Here is a 25894-nt window from a genome sequence, read left to right on the forward strand (position 1 = left end):
TCTTTTTTTTTTTTTTTTTTACAGAGGATCAGTTTAGTGTGCATTAAGTAAGGATTTCAACAGTTTGCACCCCCATAGAAACACAAAGTGAAATATACTGTTTGAGTACTCGTTATAGCATTAAGCCTCAGTGTACAGCACATTAAGGATAGAGATCCTACATGAGGAGTAAGTGCACAGTGACTCCTGTTGTTGACTTTACCAATTGACACTCCTGTCTATGGCATCAGTAATCTCCCTATGCTCCAGTCATGAGTTTCCAAGGCTATGGAAGCCCTCTGAGTTCTCCGATTCTTATCTTGTTTAGACAAGCTCATAGTCAAAGTGGAGGTTCTCTCCTCCCTTCAGAGAAAGGTACCTCCTTCTTTGATGGCCTGTTCTTTCCACTGGGATCTCACTCGCAGAGATCTTTTGCCAGAGTGTCTTGGCTTTCCATGCCTGAAATACTCTCATGAGCTTTTCAGCCAGCTCCGAATGCCTTTAGGGCTGATTCTGAGGCCAGAGTGCTATTTAGGACATCTGCCATTCTATGAGTCTGCTGAGATTCTCACTTCCCATGCTGGATCACTCTCCCCTTTATTTACTCCATCAGTTAGCGTTAGCAGGTACTAGACTTGTCTATGTGCTCCCTTTGACTCCCAGTCCCTTCACCATGACCAACTGTGAACTGAAACTGATCACCTGGAACAGTGAGATGGCATTGGTACATGCCACCTCGATGGGATTGAATTGGAATCCCCTGGTATGCTTCCAACTCCACCACTTGGGGCAAGTCAGCCTGAGCATGTCCCAAATTATACATCTCTTCCCTCTCCCATTCCCACCACCATGTTCAACAGGGATCACATTTCAGTTAATTTTCAACACTTAAGAATAACTGTGCATCAATTACAGATCTAAACCAGTCATATTAAGTAGAACAGATAAAAAAAACTACTAAGAGGGATAATGTATTAAGTTGTTCATTAACAGTCAGGGCTATGCTGATCAAGCCACCATTTCCCATAGTGTCCACCTCACTCCAACAGGTTTCCCTCTTGGTGTTCAGTCAGTCGTCACCGATCAGGGAGAACATATGGTATTTGTTCCTTTGGGACTGGCTTATTTCACTCAGCATGATGTGTTCCAGATTCCTCCATTTTGTTGCAAATGACTGGATTTCGTTGTTTCTTACTGCGGTATAGTATTCTAAAGAGTACATATCCCATAATTTCTTTATCCAGTCTATCATTGATGGGCATTTAGGTTGGTTCCAGGTCTTAGCTATTGTGAATTGAGCTGCAATAAACATTAGGGTGCAGACCTCTTTTTTGTTTGCCAATTTAAATTCCTTTGGGTAAATTCCAAGGAGTGGGATGGCTGGGTCGAACGGTAGGGTTATCTTCAGGTTTCTGAGGAATCTCCAGACTGACTTCCATAGTGGCTTGACCAGTTTGCATTCCCACCAACAGTGGGTTAGTGTCCCTTTTTCCCCACATCCTCGCCAGCATCTGTTGGTGGTAGATTTCTGCATGTGAGCCATTCTAACCGGGGTGAGGTGAAACCTCATTGTGGTTTTGATTTGCATTTCCCTGATTGCTAATGACCTTGAACATTTTTTCATGTGCCTGTTGGCCATTTGGATTTCCTCTTTTGAAAAATGTCTATTGAGGTCCTTGGCCCATCTCTTAAGTGGGTTGTTGGTTTTGTTTTTGTGGAGTTTCTTGATCTCTTTGTAGATTCTGGTTATTAACCCTTTGTCTGTTGCATAGTTTGCAAATATTTTTTCCCATTCTGTCGGTTGTCTCTTCACTCTCCTGTTTCTTTTGCAGTACAGAAACTTCTCAATTTGATGCAATCCCAATAGTTGATTTTGGCTTTGACTGCCTGTGCCTCCCGGGTCTTTTCCAGAAATTCTTTGCCTGTGCCAATATCTTGAAGGGTTTCTCCAATGTTCTCTAGTAACTTGATGGTGTCAGGTCATAGATTTAGGTCTTTAATCCATGTGGAGTGGATTTTTGTGTAAGGTGTAAGGTAGGGGTCTTGCTTCATGATTCTGCACGTGGAAATCCAATTTTCCCAGCACCATTTATTGAATAGACTGTCCTTGCTCCAGGAATTAGTTTTAGATCCTTGATCAAATATAAGTTGGCTGTAGATGTTTGGGTTGATTTCTGGTGTTTCAATTCTGTTCCATTGGTCTATCCATCTGTTTCTGTACCAGTACCATGCTGTTTTAATTACAACTGCCCTGTAGTATGTCCTGAAATCTGGTATTGTGATGCCTCCGGCTTTGTTTTTGTTGTACAAGATTGCTTTAGCTATTCGAGGTCTCTTGTGCCTCCATATAAATTTCAGCACCATTTTTTCCAGATCTGAGAAGAAGGTCTTCGGTATCTTGATTGGTATTGCATTGAATCTGTAAATTGCTTTTGGGAGAATGGACATTTTGATGATATTGATTCTTCCAATCCATGAGCATGGAAGATTTTTCCATTTCTTGGTATCCTCTTCTATTTCTTTCTTTAAGGTTTTGTAATTTTCATCGTAGAGATCTTTAACGTCTTTGGTTAAGTTTATTCCAAGGTATTTGATTGTTTTTGTAGCTATTGTGAATGGGATTGATCTCAGAAGTTCTTCCTCAGCCATGGCATTGTCTGTGTATACAAAGGCTGTTGATTTTTGTGCATTGATTTTATACCCTGCTACTTTGCCAAACTCTTCTATGAGTTCCAATAGTCTCTTAGTAGAGTTCTTTGGGTCCTCTAAATAAAGAATCATGTCATCTGCAAAGAGGGATAGTTTGAGCTCTTCCTTCCCAATTTGTATCCCTTTAATTTCTTTTTCTTGCCTAATAGCTCTGGCTAGAACCTCCAGAACTATATTGAATAGCAGTGGTGAGAGTGGGCATCCCTGTCTGGTTCCAGATCTCAGTGGAAATGCTTCCAACTTTTCCCCATTCAATAGGATGTTGGCTGTGGGTTTTTCATAGATTGCTTTGATTGTATTGAGGAATGTTCCTTGCAAACCCAGTTTGCTTAGAGTTTTCATCATGAACGGGTGTTGTATTTTATCAAATGCTTTCTCGGCATCTATTGAGATAATCATATGGTTTTTCTTCTGCAGTCTATTAATGTGGTGTATCACATTGATAGTCTTGCGCACATTAAACCATCCCTGCATACCAGGGATGAATCCCACTTGGTCTGGGTGGATGATCTTTCTGATGTGTTGTTGCATTCTATTGGCGAGAATTTTATTGAGGATTTTTGCATCTATGTTCATCAGGGATATTGGTCTGTAATTCTCTTTCAGTGCTGCATCTTTTTCTGGCTTAGGAATTAAGGTGATGCTGGCTTCATAGAAAGAATTTGGGAGGACACCCTCTTCTTCGATTGTTCTGAATAGTTTGAGAAGAATTGGAGTTAGTTCTTCTTTAAACGTCTGGTATAATTCAGCAGTGAATCCATCTGGTCCTGGGCTTTTCTTTGTTGGGAGGGCCTTTATTACTGTTTCAATTTCTGTCTCAGTTATGGGTCTGTTTAGGTTTTCGATGTCTTCCTGGTTCAATTTAGGCAGGTTGCATGTGTCCAGGAATCTATCCATTTCTGATAGGTTTCCCTGTTTGCTGGCATACAAGTCCTTGTAGTAATTTCTGATGATTCTTTTTATTTCTGTGGTGTCTGTTGTTACATTTCCTTTTTCATCTCTGATTTTATTGATTTGGGTCTTTTCTCTTCTTTTTTTAGTTAGTTGGGCCAATGGGGTGTCAATTTTGTTTATTTTTTCAAAAAACCAGCTCTTCGTTTGGCTGATTTTTTGTAATGTTTTTCTTGATTCAATCCTGTTGATTTCTTCTCTGATTTTAATTATTTCTCTTCTCCTACTAGATTTGGGTCTGATTTGCTGTAGGTTTTCTAGATCCTTGAGGTGAATTGAAAGCTCATCTATTTGGTGTCTTTCCAATTTCTTGATGTAGGCACCTATTGATATAAACTTTCCTCTTAACACTGCTTTTGCTGTGTCCCATAAGTTTTGGTATGTTGTGCTGTTATCCTCATTTACTTCCAGAAAATTTTTGATTTCTCTTTTGATTTCTTCTATGACCCATTGTTGATTCAGGTGAATGTTGTTCAATCTCCATGTGTTTGCGTATGCTCTAGGGACTCCTGAGTTGCTAATTTCCAACTTCATTCCTTCATGGTCTGAGAAGCTGCATGGTATGATTCTAATTCTTTTGAATTTGCTGAGACTTGCTTTATGGCCTAGTATGTGGTCAATCCTAGAGAAGCTTCCATGTACTGCTGAGAAGAATGTAAAATCTTTAGCTGTAGGATTGAAAGTTCTGTATATATCTGTTAGATCCATTTGGGCTATAGTGTCGTTTAAATCTACTGTATCCTTGTTGATCTTCTGACCGGATGATCTATTTCTGAGAGTGGAGTATTGAAGTCCCCCAGTACTACTGTATTGGGGTCTAAGTCTCCCTTTAAGTCCATTAATAAATCTTTTAGATAAACTGGTGCCCTGTAGTTAGGTGCATATACATTGATAATTGTTATATCTTCCTGTTGAATTGATCCCTTAATCATGATATAGTGTCCCTCTTTGTCTCTCTTAACAGTTTTTGTGGTAAAGTTTATGTTGTCCGATATTAAGATGGCTACGCCCGCTCTTTTTTCATTTCTGTTGGCATGGTATATCTTTTTCCAGCCTTTCACTTTCAGTCTGTATGGATCTTTGTTGGAAAGATGTGTTTCTTGTAAGCAGCAAATAGATGGGTTTTGTTCCTTAACCCAATCAGCCAATCGGTGTCTTTTAACTGGACAGTTCAGGCCATTCATGTTCAAAGTGACTAATGATAAGTGGTAACTTTGCCCTGCCATTTGCCAAAGATAAGTTCTAATATATGCTTTGAATTCCCTGTGATCTTTTGCTGTGAGGTTTCCTTCCTTGGTTTCCTTCCTTTACCTTCTTTCATATTGATGACCGTGTTTCTGTGTTTCTGTGTGTAACACATCTTTAAGCATCTTTTGCAGGGCTGGACGAGTGGCAACAAATTCTTTCAATTTCTGTTTGCTATGAAAAGTCTTTATTTCACCTTCATTCACAAATGATAGCTTTGCAGGATATAATATTCTGGGCTGGCAGTTGTTCTCTCTTAGTACCTGGGCTATATCTCGCCATTCCCTCCTAGCTTTTAGAGTTTCTGATGAGAAGTCAGCTGTGAGTCTGATTGGAGACCTCTGAGAGTAATCTGACGTTTCTCTCTTGCACATTTTAGGATCTTTTCTTTATGTTTCACTGTGGAGAGTTTAATTACAACGTGTCGTGGTGAGGATCTCTTTTGGTCGTGTTTATTAGGGGTTCTGTGGGCTTCCTGTACTAGGATTTCTCTGTCCTTCTCCAAACCTGGGAAATTTTCTGCTAATATCTCACTAAAAAGGCCTTCTAATCCTTTCTCCCTCTCCATGCCTTCAGGAACTCCTAGAACCCGAATGTTGGGTTTTTTAATAGTATCCTGAAGATTCCCGACAATATGTTTCAGATTTCTAATTTCCTCTTCTTTTCTTTGGTCTGACTGTATCCTTTCCTGTTCTCTGTCTTCTAAGTCCGATATTCTCTCTTCTGCTTCACCCATTCTGTTTGTAAGGCTCTCTATTGTGTTTTTCATTTGATCTATTGAATTCTTCACTTCAGTCACTATCACAGTTTCCTGTTGTACTAGTTGTTTCGTTTCATTTTGATTCCTCCTTAATATTTCATTTTCACGAGAGAGATTTTCTATCTTGTCCATTAAGGATTTGTGTAGTTCCAGAATTTGTTTTTGAGAACTTCTTAATGTTCTTATCAATTTTTTGAGATCTGCTTCTTGCATTTCTTCTATGTCATCATCTTCATAATCTTGAATTGGGGTGTCTTTTTCATTTGAGGGCGTCATGGTGACTTCCTTGTTTTTATTACCTCGGTTTTTGCGTTTGTTATTTGGCATATTGGAGATATTTGGTTTCTTCACTGTGGTGCTTTTTCTTGTTATACCATGACTCTAGATTAAGTGGACTATCTGTTTTTGATGGAGCCTTAGGGCTTGAGATGGGTGTGGCCTGAGAGCTCTGTTTGGTGTGCCAAAGGTGACACTCCCAGGTTAGGCGTGGTAAATCTCTCTCTCTCTCTCTTTTTTTTTTTGATTCAAAAGGGAAGTAATTCCGCACAGCTGAACGAAGTTGGAGGTAGTTAGCAGGCAAATGATATACCCACAGGAGCCAGAGATCGGAAGCTCTTTCCCAAGATCCCCACAGGGAATCTGTTCGGCCCTCAGAGTGGGCTCAAATTCTCCTTCAGCCTCCCACTGGGTTGCCAAAGTTACGGAATTGTAGCGTCTCTGGAGAGTGCTCACGTGAATTCCGTGAGTTCTCTCCCCCACCATCTCTTTTTTCACAGTCTCAGTTCAGTAGCACCACAAATTTACTAGCTCCTAATCTCCTGTTAATTCACCCCGCCCAGAGTCAGGTTTTTCTGCTAGGCTCAGGGCCGGTGCAGACCTGAGGTCGCTCTGCTTATGACGAATGTCCAAGATGGCGCCTGCTCTTTGTCTTGCTCGCCCTTGAGAGGTGAGCGGAGAGAGAGAAACCCGTGTCCGTACTAGTCACCCTTTTTTCTCTCTCTCTCTTCCAGTTAGCCTTGTGAACTTCCCCCCCCGGGGGTCGTTCCCTCTAGTCTCCTCTCTCCGCTTGCCTGCCGGTGTCTCGGGCTATTGAGGTTCGGCTCACCTCGCGTTCCAGCGCTGGTGTGTTGAGTCTGCCGCTGATGTCCCGAACTGTGGGCTCCCACGCTCTCCACGCAGGTCCGCTGTGAGTCACGCGTTCCGGAAGAGTTTCTTCTGCTGTTTCCTCCCCTACTCTTCCTTGAACCTGCAGTATCTCCACTTTTATTAAACTATCTCTCCCCAGACTATCAGTGTGCTCCCTTCCTATTCCGCCATCTTGCCGGAAAAATAATCAAATATTTTTTTAAAAATTACATTCACTGTGATTTTTATTCTAGTGCACATTGTTTAACTGGTATAGGTTAATTTTCATATATACTTGTCTTTGGGTTTCCCTTAATATCTTCTTTATATTCTTTATTTCATCTGCTGACTTAAAGCAGTAACTTCTTACAGCCTCCTGTCACTGCTCTGATACAGGATGTGCTTTTTGTTATCAGTCCATTGATGAAGGTGGCTCACCACTTCTTGAGAACACATTTTTATTACTATTTTATAAATCATTTTATGATCAAATTGTCTTAATATTTACTTCTAAGTTACATACAAATGGTCACTCACAGACTTGTGATTGTTTCACTTCAATTTTTCAGACTCATGATGGCATAAAAGTGATACATATTCCATAGACAACATACTTCAGAACTTAAGCTAGTAATTCCTACAGTGTTGAACAATTTCCCTCATTTGCATTATAGACCAAAATAAAAATCAGAGATCCTCTCACTTTCAATCCTCTACTTAAATCCTTCCAAGAGATTCCTATCTCAGAACAGCACTAAAATTTCAATGACATTCAAGGCCTAGCTAGCCTCACCTCCACCTTCTTTCCTGATCTCAGCTCCTATAACCCTCTTGCCTATTCTCCCCACAACTGCTTTTCATGAAATTGGCTAGCTCTCATGAAACTGAAAATGGGAATCTATTGTAACCAGACAGTTACAATTATATTTGTAGTGGACCCTGAAATGAAAATAATAACCAAATTCTTTGCTAAAATGCTTAAATTAAGAAAATCATAAATACCTGAGAGAAAATTAATTCAAATATAATCAGTAAAATTCACCATATTTGTATCAAATCTGAACTTAATATAAAGGAGCTGCTGTTAAAGAATTAAGTCATAAGAATACATAAATTGAGAGTGAAATAGTTTTACATTTAAATAGAACTGGTATGAATTCAAATAGTACCAACTAGAATACAGAAAAATCTACAGAGGAAAAGTATTATGAGATATCTTATCACTCATCATCAAATTCTAAAATGAACTTTCAAGGTAATCCACTTAATAGAACGTCAATTTCAAAATACTCCCTTTAAGCATGAATAATTCCCTTGACTTCATCATGGTCTTAAAAATCTGTAATTAGTATAGACAAATATTTTTTGGAGATGACTCTAAGAGCAACAAGGAAAGTAGACAAATTGGATTATATCAAATACAGAAACATCTACACAACCAAGGAGGCAATCAATCAACAGAATGAAAAACATCCTACAGAATGGAAGAAAATATTTGGAAGCTACTTACCCAACAAAAGATTAATATCCATAATATAAAAAATTCAATAACAAGAACAGCAACAAAACAACCCAGTTAAAAGATGAGTGAAGTAACTGAATGCAGTTCTTCAAGGAAGAAACACAAAGAGTCAATAATTAATATCACCAGCCATCAGAGAATTGAAAATCAAAGCTACAATGAACATCACACCTGTTAGAATGGCTAATATCAAAAATGCAGAAGGTGATAAATTCTGATGAGGATGTTCTTGGGAATGTAAATTAGTAGCACCACTATGGAAAACAGTATGGAGATGTCTTTAAAAACTAGAAAAACACTTGCCATATTATCTGTCAATACCATTCCTGGGTATATGTTCAGAGACATGAATACCAGAGAGATACCTGCTGGCCCAGGGGCTGAGTCCAGGTTGACGCCGGCTGCGAAGGTGGCACCATGGGCATGGGTAGAGGAGCAAGTTGGCCAACACTCCCATCGGGAGTGGTGAGAGAGATGCTCCAGGGTAGGGGGTTAGGAGTGGCGGGCAGGTAGGAGGAAGGGAGTGGCGGGAAGCTGTTGGGCTGCAGCACTTTTAAAAAATTTTTGGGTGTCCTAATGGTGACCCCTCAGCGCAGATGTCCCTGATCCCTGGAGCAACAAGGGCCACCACCTGACCTGGAAAGAGAAATGCCAGCTCCTGGGCAGGCCTCATTGGAGGAGGAAAGGCAACCACAGACCCTCCAAGAAGCTGCTTCATTATCCAGGCATGGAACCCAAGACCACAGCCATTACTATTCTAGCTCCCGTGAAGCAGCAGGAGCTTCCGTTTCAATGGCACACCCAAGAACTGGAAGTGGAAAGGCAGATTATTGCCAGTAATCTAGAAAGATGTAGGCTTGGAGCAGAATCACGGGCTTGGAACATCACCAGTACCAGCTCAACTGAGCAGTCATTTCCTTGCACATCAGAGGTGCCAAATACTGTTGAAGCAAGTTTCTGATGCTGTCCACCCCAACACCTATCTCATCAGGACAGAACACCATGTTTCCATGAAAGGGGGGATCATTGGGTAACTCAAGAAGTTCAACACAAATAAATTTTTACTCTGACAGTGAATACCAGAAAGCAGCGAGTTTCCACAACAGCCAAAACATGAGCAAGGCTGGTAATAAGACAAGAGCTGATGGACAAACACTGGTTCACAAATCAGTGGCCAATTGGACCATGAGAAGAGTCAGTTCAGTTCCACCTGGAGTGCAGTCAGCACAGCCATGCCTCCTTCAAGGGACTCACTGAGAACTTCTCTGGGCAGTGGATTTGGCTGTCCAGCAGTGAGTGTCTCCCGACCTCTGAACCCCAGTGCATACTTGTCTACCACACTGCCTGCTCAGCAGGCAGCTGCTCCATACTCACAGCGAACTGCCTCCCCAACAGCTGTGCACTGTATTGGGTCAGTAACCTCCTGGCAGACCTCCAATCCCAAAGGATCGACCCCTCAATAGGAAACCACCTCCAGATTGGGGGCCACACTGACCCTCATGGATGCAGACTTGGGTAACTTCTCCATTCCAAGGCCAGGTGGAGTCATCGCCTCCCAAACACACAGTGATGACTGCCATACCACAGCATCTGGGAACTTCACTGCAAGGATTGTCCAGGACCTGGAACAACTCAGACAGCAGCAGGATGACAAGTACAAGAGGATGGTTCCACCTCAGCCAGGATTGTGGAGTTCCTACATTAAACACAGTCAACTTGATCCAGACCTTCGTTCAGCCGTGTCTCCCAACTTGCACATCACCCCTACATACGAGGGGAGGACCTATTACAGCCCAGTGTAGCACAGCCCAAATCATGGAATTGTGGAGCTGCAGGAGTCCCAGACAGCATTGCTCCACACAGGCTCAGCAGGTGTTGGAAATATACAAACAACATCCAGCCAATGAAGAACCTTACATACTAAAGAAATAATTATGTTCTGAACACAACAGCTACCTATATGGAGCCCTACAGGCCAATCCAGTACCAAGTACAAGAGTGTAATTATAACAGGCTCCAGCACACAACAGGTGACAATGGCACCACCAGATCCCCATCAACAGACAGCATTCAGAAAGACCCTAGGGAGTTTGCCTGGTTTGGCCCCAGTTCCTGTTTGTCCAGGCCAACACAGCAGCCTACCCGCAGTACCTGTACTTCCGAGACAACAAAGCAAAGATGGAGGTGTGGAGGTTATGGGGAATCAAGCCTCGGTTGACCTTTGGAACCACAGAGTTTTAGAAGTTCAGAAGAATGCTGCAGTGCCCTCTGAAACCTTGTTTTTGGCAAGTCTACAGATGAAAATAACATAGGAATGAAGAATGTTGGTAGGATACCTGCCTTGCTGCAACTGTTGAGAAAATCTATTGATGTGGATATAAGGGAGTTTGTTACAGTTCTTGGGAATATATCCTCGTGTGATGCTGTGAAGATAACAATCATCTGAGATGCCCTCTAACCTTAACAAATACTATGATCATTCCACATTCTAGATGGAATAGTTCTTCCTTCCATGATGATCATAAAATTAAATTTCAGACTTCATTTGCTCTGCCTAACATGACAGGTTGCCTGAGGAACCAGAGCTCCGCAGAGGAGGCAGGAAAAGCAAATGCAGTCTTGCGAGGGGCTAGTGAACTCGCTGTTGTATGTGATCGCATGTACGTGATCCCACATGTGTGAACACATCCACTTATGACAGCAAGACAGTGGAGAACAGCATGTGAACACTGTGGAACCAGTCCTAGCACCCGGAGCTGGAGCTCCGCAGGCCCAGCTGCTGGAACTGAATGAACTGGATGACCTGCTCAGAAAAGACTCCCAGTAGACTCAGAACCAAGCTGTTGGAGCAATGAGGAAAAGAAGAGGCCTCCACAAGAGGACCAGTGGGATGGAGTCGGTCATATCCCTGGGCTGTCTAAGTACCCCAAAGGGGTCGAGATGGTGTAGTCTCTGTTGGTAGTAAAACCATATCTGACTCTTCTAGCAGAAAGTTCCAACCCAGTCACCTTGCAAGGCTCTTCGGGATCTCTCTAGAACCTGTCTGCCAGCAACTAGAAGTTTGCAGCTTACATCTGGGCAGCTATCTGAAAAGAGAAATGGCTCCCTGTCCTTGTAGAACTGCAGATGGATAACGATAGGGTTGTTTCTTCTGTAGCAACTGCCTTCAGGAACATGGTGCTTGACATTTGAAACAAGGAGCTCACAGGGAAGTATGCCATGTGAGTCCTGGTCAACTGCCTCCCGGGTGACAACAGCCTGAGCATCCTGTCTGACGAAACCACAGCAGCCATCTGCTTCACCCTGCACGAGGTCACAAGCAAGAACATGGAGAACACCAAGACCCTGGCCAACTTACGAGGCATCGAGAAGCTGGTGAACATTACCAAAGGCAGAGGAGACAGGTCTTCTCTGAAAGTGGTGAAGGCAGCAGCCAGGGTCTTGAATACATTGGGGGCAATATCAGGATCTCTGGAGCATTTAGAAGAAGGATGGGTGGAATCAAAACCATTTTATTATACCTGTGTCGACATTAGGGTGAGATCACTTCATAACACATCACTTTGCTGAGTGTTTCCTCTGTAGTGCAGAAGCTTCTCAGCTTGATGTAATGCTGTTTGTCAATTTTTGCTTTAACTGTGCTTCTTGGGGTCTTTTGCAAGGGTCTCTGCCTATGCCAATGTCTTGCAGAATTTACCAGTGTTCTCTATTAATTTGATGATACTGGGTCATAGATTTAGGTCTTTGGTGCATTCTCAATGGAGTTTTGCTTAAGGTGTAAGGTATGGGTCTAGTTTAATACTTCTGGAGATCCAGTTTCCCTTGCCCCATTTGTTGAAGAAAGTGTTCTTGTTCCAGGGATTGATTCTGGCTCCTTTGTCAAAGGTAAATTGGTGTAATGCATGGATTGGTTTCTGGAGTTTTTATTCTGTTCCATTGGTCTATAAGTCTGCTCATGTGTCAGTACCATGCTATTTCATTATAACTGCACTGTAGTATGTCTTGAAATAAAGTATTGTGATGCCTCTCACTTTTTGTTTATAAGATTCCTGTAGCTATTTAGGGGTTTCTTGTGTTTCCATATGAATTTTACAATCATTGTTTTCTAGATCTGAAAATAATGTCATGGGTATTTTGATTGGGTCACACTGAGTCTGTAAATTTCTTTTGGTATTATGGACATCTTGATGATGTTGATTCTTCCAATACATGAATATTGAAGATTTACACATGTTAATGTCTTCCATTTATTTCTTTAGTGTTTTGTAATTTTCACTGTAGAGATCTTTGACATCTATGATAACATTTATTCCAAAGAACTGAATTATTTTTGGAGCTACTGTGAACCAGCCTGATCTTAAAAGTTCTTTCTCAGCCATTACATTGTCTCTGTATGCAAAGGCTATCAATCTGTGTTGAATTTATATCCTGCCACTTACCAAACTATTTTATGAGTGCCAATAGTCTCTCAATGGAGTTTTTGGGATCCCCTTTATATTAGAATCATGTCATCTGCAAATAGGAATAGTTTGATTTCCTTCTTCCCTATCTGTATCCCTTTGATTCCGTTTTCTTGCCTAATGGCTCTGCCTAAAACTTCCAGGACTATACTGAATAGCAATGGTGAGAGTAGCCATCCTTGTCTGGTTCCAGATCTTAGTGCCAATGCTTCCAACTTTGCTCAATTCAATAAGATGTTGGTTGTGGGTTTGTCATAAATTACCTTGACTGTCTTGAGGAAAATTTTTTCTATACCCAATTTGCTTAAGGTTTTCATCATGAAAAGATGTTGTATTTTTTTATCAAATGCTTTCTATGTATCTATTGAGATCCTAGGAGGCTGGGGGTACAATACATTCATACACAGCTGCGCGGTTGCCTCCCAGCCAGGCTCAAAGTCAGTGGGTCTGTGGACTTTTCTCTCTACTAGAATCCCTGGATCATACACATACTTAAAAGTCACTGGCAAATGTTGCTCTCTCCCCACCACTGCTGCCAGTACTGCTGGGATGATGATGTCCTGTCTCAGCCAGTTGCTGTGAGTACCTGTGCCTCCTGCCAAAACCCAAAATGGCAACTGCCCTTTCTCAACCAGGCAGCAGGCATTGTCATGGGGAAGTTGGGGCAAGATAAACATGGCCTCTCTACTTCCACTGGATCTGCAGGCAAATGCTATCAACCACTAGCACCCAGGGATCTAGTCCAGACTCATGCCAGGCTCATTCGCTCTTGCTCTCTCTCTCTCTCTCTCACCAGCGTTTGCTGCAATCTGGCCTCAGCTCCGTCTCCAAGCTGCCACCTGCTCTGGCTCTCAACTGCAACAGTCATGTGTTGTGTTCATTTTTGCTGCACATCTGCACCCTCCATACAGGTCCCTGACATTGTTCTTCCTCTGGAAGGATTTCTAGTGTGGTTTTCTCTTCAATTCTCCTGAGAGTGTACTTCTTCCAATTTTTACTATTTACTCCTAGCCTAGCACATATGCCATTCCCTAATCTACCATCTTGGAATCAACTATGTTTCAAATCCACTTCATAAACCGATCACAGCCATATTTCTATCCTCCATTTCAATGCACCAACCTCGCATGCTGCTTAGCCAGTATTGCAAACCATTACTCTAACCCTGGAAATTATGTTTATCTATCTGACTTATCTAAAAATTCTCCCATTATGACTTTTTAAAATTTTTATTTTTTGTATATTTTGTTGAAAATACCAGTTTTTAATATCGGTAAAACATTCTTCAGTTCATTATTATTTTACATGTAACATTATAAATTTACCTTCAAATAGGCAGAAGAAACAAAGGATAGACAATAGGACTTGATTACGTCTCAGCGATTTACCACAGAAAATGTATGCAAAAAACCCACCATCATCAAAGCAAACATAATCTACCATGCAGGTCTAGGTTTTATTCTCCTTTAGGTGATATGTTTTGGAAAATTTCATTCTAATAGCATTAGCACTTAATGAGAGAGCACTCATCTTTCTAAAAATAAAATTTAGTATTTAGATTCTCAAAACTCACCAAACCAACTGGAAATGTCTGGTTGTAAAACAACGTTACGCTCGAGTCAGTTTCACATCATAAGTGATAATCTATGACTAATGTCAGTAGGCAAATTCCAATTCTAAACACTACTAGAGATTGCCACTGTGATTTTCAACTGTGTTGACATTCATCTTATTGCTGAATTGTAGGCAAATTTCTTTGGCAACATTTACATATCAGTTAATGCCACAGGAAAAACTGTTACATTCATTTAGCATCTCAAAACTGCATTAGAATTACTTAAATACATTTTCTAATAGATTCTACAATAAGAAAGCCTCCAAACATGCCTATTAACAAAATCTGTTCAAAGAACACAAACTATTAAAGAATCAAGACACGTATCTCACATGAACTACTTAAATTTAATTGTATAAGTTATAGCTAAATTCACCAAATAATTTAAAAAATCCTTAAACAAAAGCAGATGTTTTTAAAATAAATTTCTTTATAATTTACCTAACTTTATTACAATTCACAGCTCTTTAGCCTGCATTTTAACATAAAATGTCTAAATCAATCTTGATGTGAGTTATTAAATTCAACTCAATATGCACTGCTTTATTTAGAAAATATGTACTAAGCACCATCATGTACCAAGACTCACAAGCAATAACTCCAGCAGTATATGTCATAATTCATCTTCAGAATAATTTTTGGGTTGCTTTAAATAAAGATTACACATCTGTGTGTGTGTCTGTGTGCATACACACCTGTTTAGGTGTGTGTGTGTATATATATATATTTATGTATATATCTTGAATGAGGAGGACATTATATGTAACAGTGATTCAAGTCAGAAACATAAAAATTTTATCAAATTATTAACTTACCTGGGTCAAATTGTTTTTTGAAGTCCTCGCATCCAATTCTAGTGTTCTATGTGTCACTTCAAGTTGTTTCACTACTACTTCTTTATGATATTGCTTTTCTTTTCTTCTTAACTGTTCCCTAGTTTTTTTACACAATATATTGGTATTGGTCTCTTTTTCTTGTTTTAGGTAAAAACATGCTTGTTTCAAAATTCATTTTATTAGAAATTAAAAGATTCATTGTATAATCTTATACTACCATGCAGCTTATACACTCTAATAAAATTTATGTTCTCAAATATTTTATTATAACATTTCATTTAAATGTCTTCTTCAAAGGACAGAGTTGAAAGTTAGCTGTGAAAGCACATTCTTAAAACAAAAAAAAATAGCACATTCTTGAGATTGGTATTGTGTAGTGTGTCAAGCTACCGCCTGTGATAGTAACACCCCGTGTGGCCACAGGTTCCTCTCCCAGCAGATGTACTTCCTATCTAGCTCCTTGCTAATGGCCTGCGAAAGCAGCACAAGGTGACTCAAGTACTTCAATCTCTGCTGCCACCTATTTGGGAGACCTAGAAGAAGCTCCTAGTTCCTGGCTTCAGCCTGGCTCAATCCTGGCCATTGAGGCCACCCACAGTGAACCAGCAGCTTGCTCACTCGCTCACTCGCTCTATCTCTCTCACTCTTTCAAATAAATAAATAAATCTTTGTTATCAGAAATTACATTCTGATAATTGATAAGATTCTGTTACTTGCAACTGATAACTGTTATCAAGAAAGGAATTTTGAAATTATCCAGTAGAGTTATGAGTTGAAAATTACCTCTTCCTCCTCCATTCATAATTACATCTCCATTAGGAAAGGTAATTTAGAATTAACCAATCTTTAATGAGTTTTTTAAAAAAGATTTATGCATTTATTTGAGAGGCAAAGTTATATATAGAGAGAAGAGACACACAGAGAGGTCTTCCATCTGCTGGTTTACTCTCCAAATGGCCACAACAGCAGGAACTCAGAGGATATGAAGTGAGGAGCCAGGAACTTCTTCCTTATCTCCCATGCCGGGGTGCAGAGCCCCAAGCACTTGGCACCTTCTAATGCTTTCTTAGGCCTTAAGCAGGCAGCTAGATCAGAAGTGGAGCACCCAGGACTTGGACCAGTACCTATATAGAATGCTGGTGCTACAGGCAGAGGCTTAACTTACTATGCAACAGTTCTGGCCCTTAATGAGTTATTTTTTATAAACACCTTTATATAGTTATTAGAACTACAGTTTCAACTTTATCAAATATTACAGGTATCCTTAAAAATTATTTAGCGTGTAAGACAGCCTATAATTTATATATGTCTTTTATATGATACACACAGCTACTGATTAATATCATCCAAGGGTAAAGAGTATATGTGTCACTTCATATAATTGATATTTTTGGTAGTACTTTCAACTGAATGATTATTAAACATTTTATAAACAATTTCAAAAGATGACATTGTTAATTAAGCAAGGGTGCTAAGTGCTTTCAACATAGAACATGAAACGAATTTTTGCATGTAAAAAAGAGAAATGTTCAAGAAACTGATCAGTGATTACTTTCCAGTTTTCTGTTATCCCATGCATGTAAAAATAAGTAAATTTCAAAATATTGAAAGGTTAAAAAAATTTCAACTATATATCTGTTGATGGAAGTATAAGCTTATGTACTTTCTTGACAAAAATTTAGAAATATTAACCAAGCATTTAAAAAGGTTTCCTCAAATTTAGCCATCAAATTCCATATTGAAGTATTTACTCAAAGTAAAGCACTTGGCATATAAAGAAATGTTTATATAGAAGATGTTTGTTGCAGCATGACTTATAATACAACAAAACATAAACTCAAAATACAATGTTCAAAACAAATCATGAAACTTCTATATGGTGTGCTTCTATGTAACTAAGATTACAATCTGAAGAAGATGTATTTAATTATTACAAGCATTCACACTTAAGAACTTGTACATTATTTGCAATTCTTGTGAATTTCACACTTCCTAAGAGTAGAAGTTTCTACCCTGTAAAATCCCAGAATATCTCGGATGGTCAAAGATGAAAAATCCTCCACAAAATACCAGCTCATTGAATCCAACAACACATCAGAAAGATCATTCACCCAGACCAAGTAGGATTTATCTCTGGTGTGCAGGTATGGTTCAACATTTGCAAACCAATCAATGTGATACATCACATTAACAAATTGAAGAAAAAACATATTATTATCTCAACAGATTTAGAAAAAGCACATAATAAGATATAGCATCCTTTCATGATGAAAATCTTAAGCAAACTGAGTATAGAAGCAACACTCATCAACACAATCAAGACAAACTATGACAAACCCACCGTGAGCACCTTATTGAATGAGTAGAAACTGGAGGCATTCCCCCTAAGATCTGGAACCAGACAGGAATGCCCAACTCTCAGCACTGTTATTCCATACAATCATGGAAGTTTTAGCCAGAGACACTAGGCAAGAAAATAAAACCAAAGAGATACAAATTGGGAAGGAAGAAGTCAAACTATTCCAATTTGCAGATGACATTTCATATATAGGGGATGCAAAAGACTCCACTAAGAGATTACCGAAACTCATAGAAGAGTTTGGTAAAGTGGCAGAATATCAAATTAACACACAAAAATCAAATCAGTAGCTGATCTATACATAGACAATGCCATAACAGCTACAAAAATTCATACCTTCAAATAAATTTAACCAAGGATGTCAAAGATTTCTATGATGAAAATTACAAAACATTAGAAAGTGAAATAGAAGAAGACATAAAAAGTAGCAAAATCTTCGATGTTCATGGTTTGGAAGAATCAAAATCATGAAAATGTCTGTACTACCAAAAGCAACTTACAGATTCAATTCATTCCTAATCAAAATACCCATCAGATTTTTCTCAAATTTAGAAAGAATGAAGCTAAAATACATAAGGAAACACTAGAGACCCTGAATAGCTAAAGCAATGTTAAACAATAAAAAAAGCTGGAGGCATCACAATACCAGACCTCAAGATATACTATAGGGCAGATATAATATAAACACATTGGTGCTGGCACAAAAACAGATGTATAGACCAATGGCATAAAATAGAAACTCCAGAAATCAATCCATGCATCTACAATGAGCTTACTTTTGACAAAGAAGATAAAATCAATCCCTGGAGAAAGGACAGTCTCTTCAACAAATCGTGATGGGGAAACTGGATCGCCTCATGCAGAAATATGAAATAAGACCCCTACTCTACACTTTACACAAAATTCCACTCAAAATAGATCAAGAGCTAAATCTATGTCTCAATACCATCAAATTAATAAATAACATTGAGGAAACCCCATAGTATATTGGCATAGACAAAGATTTCTTAGAAAAGACCCCAGAAAAGCACAGGCAATCAAAGCCAAAACTGACAACTGGGATTGCATCAAACAGGGAAGCTTCTGTACTTAAAAAGTAACACTCAGCAAAGTGAAGAAGCTCCAACAGAATGAAAGAAATATTTGCAAATTATGCAGCTGATAAAAGATTAATATCCACAGTTTGTAAAGAGCTCAAGAAACTCAATCACAACAAAACAAACAATCCAGTTAAGAAATAGGCAAAGGACTTTAATAGGCATTTTTCAAGAGTGGGAATGTAAATGGGCAACAGGCACTTGAAAAAATACTTAACATACTTCATTTTGATTTATTTAAGGAACATAAATTTCATGGATTCCATACATACATATTTAGGAACATAGTGATTCTACCTACCCTCCATCCCACCCATACTCCCACTTGTCTTCCTCTACCCCATCCTCTTTCCATTCTTATTTTTCACAAATATCTATTTTCAGTTAACTTAAAACACATAAGATTACCTTATACTAGTTAAAGAGTTCAACAAATAGTATGAAGGAATAAAAATTAGTATGAAGGACAGTACTGACCCAGTAGAGTCAGGCATTCATGGCTACAATTTATTGGGTTAAAAAAGTTTTAAAAAATCAGTGAAATGCAAATCAAAACCACAATGAGTTTCACTCCAGTTAGAATGGCTCTCATACAGAAATCAACAACAATAAATGTTCCCAAGGATGTGGGGGTAAAGGTACCCTAATCCACTGTTGGTGGGAATGTAAACTGGTGCACCTGCTGTAGAAGATAGCATGGAGATACTTCAGAAATCTCAATATAGACCTATCATATGATCCAGCCATCCCACTCCTGGGAATTTACCCAAATGTAAAGAAATCGGCAAATGAAAGAATAACCTGTACACCATGTTTATTACAGCTCATATGAAATGAACCAAGATGTCCATCAACTGAAGACTGGGTAAAGAAATTATGGTATATATACACTATGGAATAATATACGGTGGTAAAAATGAAATAATTTCTTTTGCTACAAAATGGATGTAACTAGAAATGATTACTTAGAGTAAAAAGCCTGTCCCAAAAAAGACAAATACCTGTGTTCTTTCTGATCTGTCATAACTAACAGAGTATGTAAAAGGTAATCTACTGGGATGAAATTGACATTTTGAGATGTGATGATTTTGAACAGCTCTTGTCTTGAGTACTGAGGAGCAGTGTTTTTGTTTTTTTTGTTTGTTTGTTTGTTCATACTATTTGTTGAACTCTTCACTTAGTGTATGGTTAATCTTGTGTATATAAAGTTAACTGAAAATAGAAATTTGTTAAAAATAAGAATAGAAAGAGGAGAGGAAGGAGGAAGAATGGTGGGATTATGGGTGGAATATAAGGTAGGAAGAATTACTATGTTCCTGAATTTGTATACATGATGCATGTTTGTATTCCTTAAATAAATCAAATTGAAAAAAGTTAAAGTCTTCAAAAACAGATGTTCCATTTCTGCGCCAATTTTGAATGAACCATCTTTTACCATAAAATATACATGAATTGAAGTTCTAAAGATAATTTAAAGCACCAAGCATTCTTATACCTAGATATGTGCATAAAATTAAATTCACTATGCGTTCTGCTACATCATTTCTAGTAGTATAGATGGACTAAAAGCTTCTATGTTAAAATAAAAGAAAATCCCCTTGACTGCCACATTTTTTTGTCAAGTATCTTAACCTTACTGCAGTATTGATATAGTTGAGTATTCTCTTGTTTGGCTTGTAGATTACACTATTCTTTCCTATTTTCATTGAAAGTAGTCACCCTTAACATTGCTTCACTGGAAAGTAAAGAATTCGTAGACTTTACCTTTTAAGACGATCGAGCTCACTCAGATTGTTGTCATAAATCACTTGCAGTAGACTTCTAGTGAGTGAAAAGCCATTCTCTATCACTGGTCTAATCCCATACTCCATGGAAGTCACTTTTTCATTTTCATTTTTTGTTTCCTTTATATGCAAGGCAGGGCAGCTATTTTAAAAAGATCATTAACATGACAATGTTTTTTACTCAACTGGGAAAGATTAAAGAAGCACAATTTTAAGAAAATTCTTATTCTTCCCCAACTTAATTCATTTACTAATTCAAAACAAGATAGGAAGTGATAACTACATGTAAAGAAAGGTGTACAGGGAATTTAAAAAATTACATGAAAATTGGGTGAAAAGTAGTTCTGATACAAAAACTTTGAAATCCAGGCAGAATAATTTTTGTAACATGCATTTTATACACTTACTGAACACACCTTGTTATATCTTCTTTGGAAAACAGGTAAAAACACAATTATGATATAAGGTAATATGGAAGGGTTGATATTGCGGGCGTGGTGTTTCACCTATTCGTTAATACCTATTCGTTAATAAGCAGGGGGCCGGCGCTGTGGCATAGTGGTTAAGAGCACTGCCTGCAGTGCTGGCATCCCATATGGGTGCCAATTTGAGCCCCTGCTGCTCCATTTCTGATCCAGCTCTCTGCTGTGCTCTGGGAAGGAAGTGGAAGGTGGCCCAAATCTTTGGGCCTGTGTACCTCCTTGGAAACCCAAAGGAAATTCCTGGCTCCTGGTTTCAAATCAGTGCAGCTCTAGCCATTGTGGCCATTTGAGGAGTGAACCAGCAGATGGAAGACCTCTCTCTGTCTCCCTGTCTCTGTCACTCTGTAACTCTGCCCTTTAATAATAAATCTTTATATATATATAAACATACAGGGTAAGACATTCTTGTCCCATATCAAAGGGCTTGGATTTGAATCCTGGATTCACTATCAATTCCAGCTTTATAATATACTGGGAAACACCAGAAGACTGGTCCAAGTAGTTTAATCCCTGTCACTTTTATGCAAGACATGGTTTGGGTTGCTGACTATGGGCTTAAGCCTGGCTCAGTTCTGGCCATTGAGGGAATTTATGGGGTGTACTAGAAGAGGGGAGTTATCTCTGACTGCTTCAGATTCTTTTTTTAAAATATATATTTCTTATTTGAAAGGCAGAGTTACATAGAGGCAGAGAGAGAGAGAGAGAAGTCTTCCATCCACTGATTCATTCCCTAAATGGTTGCAATGGTGAGAGCTAGGCTGATCTGAACCCAGGAGCCAGAAGCTGATTCCAGGTCTCCCACACAAGTGCAGGGACCCAAGGACTTGGGCCATCTTCTACTGCCTTCCCATGCCATAGCAGAGAGCTGGATCAGAAGTGGAGCAGCCGAGATTCAAATCAGCACCCATATACGATGCCAGCACCTCAGGCAATGGCTTCAGCAGCTACGCCAGAGTGCCAGCCCCTGTTTCAGACTCTTAAATAAAAAAGTGTTGATATTGGAAACTGATATCTGAGCACAGGAAAGCTTTACAAAGGAGGTAAAAAAAAAAAGGAAAAAAGAACTCATGAGGGAAAAATGTGGATGAAAACCATTTCATTTCCAGAATGTGCAAACAAAGAGTAGGCATGTGATATCTGATATATTTCTTTGGAATTTGTAAGAAAAATATAAAATACCTAAATCTATCATTGAGAGATGAGGCCTACACTAATTTTGAATGCTACACTAAAATATAGATGTCCACAGTCTATAAGCATAATATTCAGATTTGGAAGTAGCAGTTATAATTGTGCTATATTTTTGGTTTCATTGTTAAATATAATAATGCCAACCTTAGATGAAAATTTAAAATTTAATTTTTTAATTTACTTTGACAGGCAGAGTGGCCGATGGAGGAGGAGGAGGGAGGGAGGAAGGAGCAGAAGAAGGGAGACGGATCACCTATCCTCTGGGCCAGGGTGAAGTCAGGAGTCAGGAAATCAATCATTGTTTCCTGCCTGGGTGTATGGACTCAAGTACTGGAGCCATCATCTGTTGATTTCCAGGATATTATATTATATTTTATTATGTAAGGTATAATAAAACATATATGTATATATAATAAAACATATATACATACACACATAAATGTAGACTGCTAGAGTCGAAAGATTACAAATGTATATAATTGCCAACTAAAATAAATAGAATGAACCCAGATAAAATCAATTTTTAAGTGAGTATTATTCTAATGTCTAAAAAAACTCCAAGGATAAGCTGCATTCACTCAATTAATAAAAAAATATTGAGTAGCTGCTCATTGCATGCATGTTAGGGCCTCTTCTGTGTACAAAAATATGGCAGTGAAAAGACAAAATCCAACATAAAAGAGTAAAGCAAAAACATTAGCAATGAACAAGCTATATAAAAACAAAATACAGTATGTTAGAGGAAGAGAACAAAAGCAGAGAATCAATGTTTTCCATGTTTAAGGGAGGTGTGGACCTATTAGAAGGCCAAGGAAGATCTTGCTTAGGAAGAAAACAATTGAAGGAAGGAAAGGAATCAGCCAGGTGGACATCTAAGGAAGAATCTTCAAACACAGAAGGAGCCCAGGTATGTTTAAGGAATAGTGAAAATTTCTGTAGCATAAGTAGAATGAAGGAGATGGAAAATCACAAATTGAAATCACAGCAATAAGGAGGAGTGAGGTCACAACATGTATTGCCTGGTAGGCATTAGAAAGAAGTTTAGTATGTGAAGTCAAATGAAATCACCAGGTTTTAAGTAGAAAAAACGACATAATCTGACTTTAAGAGATCCCCTGTGTTAAGATTAATGAAAAGAGGATTTATGAAAAAATAAACAAGAGAATCACTGAGGAATCTACAAACTAATATAGACAGTAGCTGATGCTGACTTGGATATGATGTATCTAGCTTCTGGACATATTGTGAAGGTATACTTGACAACATGTGCTGTCACATAAAGGCTGAGGTATAAGAATGCTCCAAGGCTGTTGGTAGAACAGATAAAAGTGTTGCCATTCGCTGAAGTAGGAAAAACTATATGAGGGGCTGGTATGAACAAGAACATCATTAGCACAGCACTAGGCCACCTAAATTTTAAATACTGAATAAATGACCAAAGAGAAGTGTTGAGTAGGCAGGTTATTATCTAAAATATGGAATTAAGGAAAGAGATCTAAGTTGCAGTTAAAAATTCAGAATTCATTTGCATATACAAGATAGTGAAGCCATGAGAGAAAAGATCAAAGACAGCCTTGGGAAATACCCATGTTTTAAAAGTAGAAGATGAGAGAAACAAGGGAAACAACACAGGATGGAGTAGAAAAGAAATGGAAAGAGATTGGTTGAGAATTATACCCTGAAAGCCAAGTCAAGAAATGATCTTGAAGGAAAAGTGTTCTACAGACATAATAAAATGTTACAAAATCTAAGCTGAGACTTCATGCCCAAATATGTTTAACTTGTCCTAAAATAGTCTGCCCACAAATATAACACCATAAGTAATTGTTATTTTCCTATTGTTTCAAACTATATTGACAAAATGTATTATTTGAAAAGAATTGTTTAAAGATGTTTTACCCTAAAAGGATAAAATATTTTTAATGGTTAATTAAAATGAGAGCCTGTGACAGCACTTTGCCACAGAGGGTTAAGCCACGATATGAAGTGCCACCATCCCATATGGGCCAGTTCGAGTCCTGATTTCTCTGCTTCCAATTCAGCTCCCTGCTAAGGTGCCTGGGAAATCAGTGGAGGACTGTCCAAGTTTTTGGGCTCATGCAACCATACGAGAGACCTAAAATAAATGCCTGGCTTCAGGCTGGCCCAGGTCCAGCCATCGCTGCCATTTGGGGAGCAAACCAGTGGATGCAAGATCTCTCTGTATCTCTCTCTCTGTCCTTCTAACTAGAAAGAGAGAGAGAGAGAAAGAGACAGAGAGAAAGAGACAGAGAGAAAGAAAGAAAGAAAGAAAGAAAGAAAGAAAGAAAGAAAGAAAAAGAAAGAAATATAGAAAGAAAGAAAGAAAGGCGGGAGGAAGGGAGGGAGGGAAGGAAGGAAGGGGGAGGGGGAAAGGAGGGAAGGAGGGAAGGAGGGGAGGAATATTTAATGAAAAGAAAAGGAGACTTTGGAAAGTACTACAACATTGATTAAAAATCAGTAGCAATCGAGAGAAAACCTGTTTTGGAGGGGTTGTGGGAATGTAAACAACTGGAGTGAGTCCAAGAGTGAAGAGAAAGTCAATTTGAGTCAGTGAATAGAGACAGTTCTTCCAAGGAGATCACTGCTAAGGCCATGATCATTGAAGATCTATTTTTCTCCATGTTTAACTGAATTTTTCAATCCTCGCATAATGATTTTAGGGAATATCTGTGATTCTCTAAAGTTGCTGGAACTAAAAATGTTCTGATCAAAACAGTAAATAATTCATAAACTTAAGGAAGTGAATTCCTTGAAAAGTTCCTCATTAGGTATTATATAACTGAATATTATTATTCTGCTGATAATACTGAAAATCTGTGGCTGGCGCCGTGGCTCCATAGGCTAATCCTCCGCCTTGTGGCGCCTGCACACCGGGTTCTAGTCTCGGTTGGGGTGCCGGATTCTGTCCTGGTTGCCCCTCTTCCAGGCCAGCTCTCTGCTATGGCCTGGAAGTGCAGTGGAGGATGGCCCAGGTGTTTGGGCCCTGCACCCACATGGGAGACCAGGAAAAGTACCTGGCTCCTGGCTTCAGATGAGCGTGATGCGGCGGCCACAGTGCGCTGGTCGTGGCGGCCATTGGAGGGTGAACCAATGGAAAAGGAAGACCTTTCTCTCTGTCTCTCTCTCACTGTACACTCTGCCTGTCAAAAAATAAAAAAAAAAATATTGAAAATCTAAAATTTTCAAGGGCAACTTCTGGGTTGCTTAAAAGCCAGGAGGCAGGAGATTCTTCCATGTCTCCCACGTGGGTGCAGGGTCCTGTGCACCTGGGCCATCTTTGGCTGCTTTACCAGGCAAGGTAGTACAGAGCAGGATCAGAAGAAGAGCAGCCAGGATTTGAACTGGCACCCATATGGGATGACAACACTGCAGGTGGAAGTTTAATCTTGTATGCCACTGCACCAGCTCCACAACTAGAGTTTTTGTAAGCTTTATTTGATGTCACTCCTGAAAAATACAGTATGATACATTCTGAAACATTCTTTAGCCTGTAGTCCATCTTCTAACGAAAGAGTTATTGCATTAGCAGTACCAATGTTTTGGCATAGGTTCAGTAAAACTGTGCCCAAGAATAAATCCAGCGGAATCTTTCCTAGGACTGTTCATAAAGTTTTATTGATATTAAGCCACACTAATTGCCTTAAAGAATATGGAGGATTTCGCACCACAACTATAGAGACCTTCTGATCCAAAAAGCCTGAAATATTCATTATCTGGTTCTTTACAGAAAAAGTTTTCAACTCCTGCTTTAGCAGATT

The 25894-nt window shown here is 39.1% G+C and overlaps 1 protein-coding gene and 1 pseudogene across 3 annotated transcripts in view; one reads left to right on the plus strand and one right to left on the minus strand.

The window, feature by feature from the left end:
* Positions 1–25894, minus strand: part of LOC103352179 (uncharacterized) — a 110377-nt gene that overhangs the window by 47850 nt on the left and 36633 nt on the right. For all 3 annotated transcript variants that reach the window (XM_089311793.1, XM_070055921.2, XM_089311795.1), the window contains exons 21-22: positions 20423–20584; positions 15182–15299 (exon numbers count right to left, since the gene is read on the minus strand). In XM_089311793.1, coding sequence (XP_089167919.1) covers positions 15182–15299; positions 20423–20584 — 280 coding nt within the window. The remainder of the gene's footprint in view (positions 1–15181; positions 15300–20422; positions 20585–25894) is intronic.
* On the plus strand, positions 8940–11832 carry LOC100341985 (plakophilin-4 pseudogene; annotated as a pseudogene).

Source organism: Oryctolagus cuniculus, chromosome 13 (genome assembly GCF_051225735.1).
Source record: "Oryctolagus cuniculus isolate XC-2025 breed Fujian yellow rabbit chromosome 13, ASM5122573v1, whole genome shotgun sequence".
NCBI lineage: Eukaryota > Metazoa > Chordata > Mammalia > Lagomorpha > Leporidae > Oryctolagus > Oryctolagus cuniculus.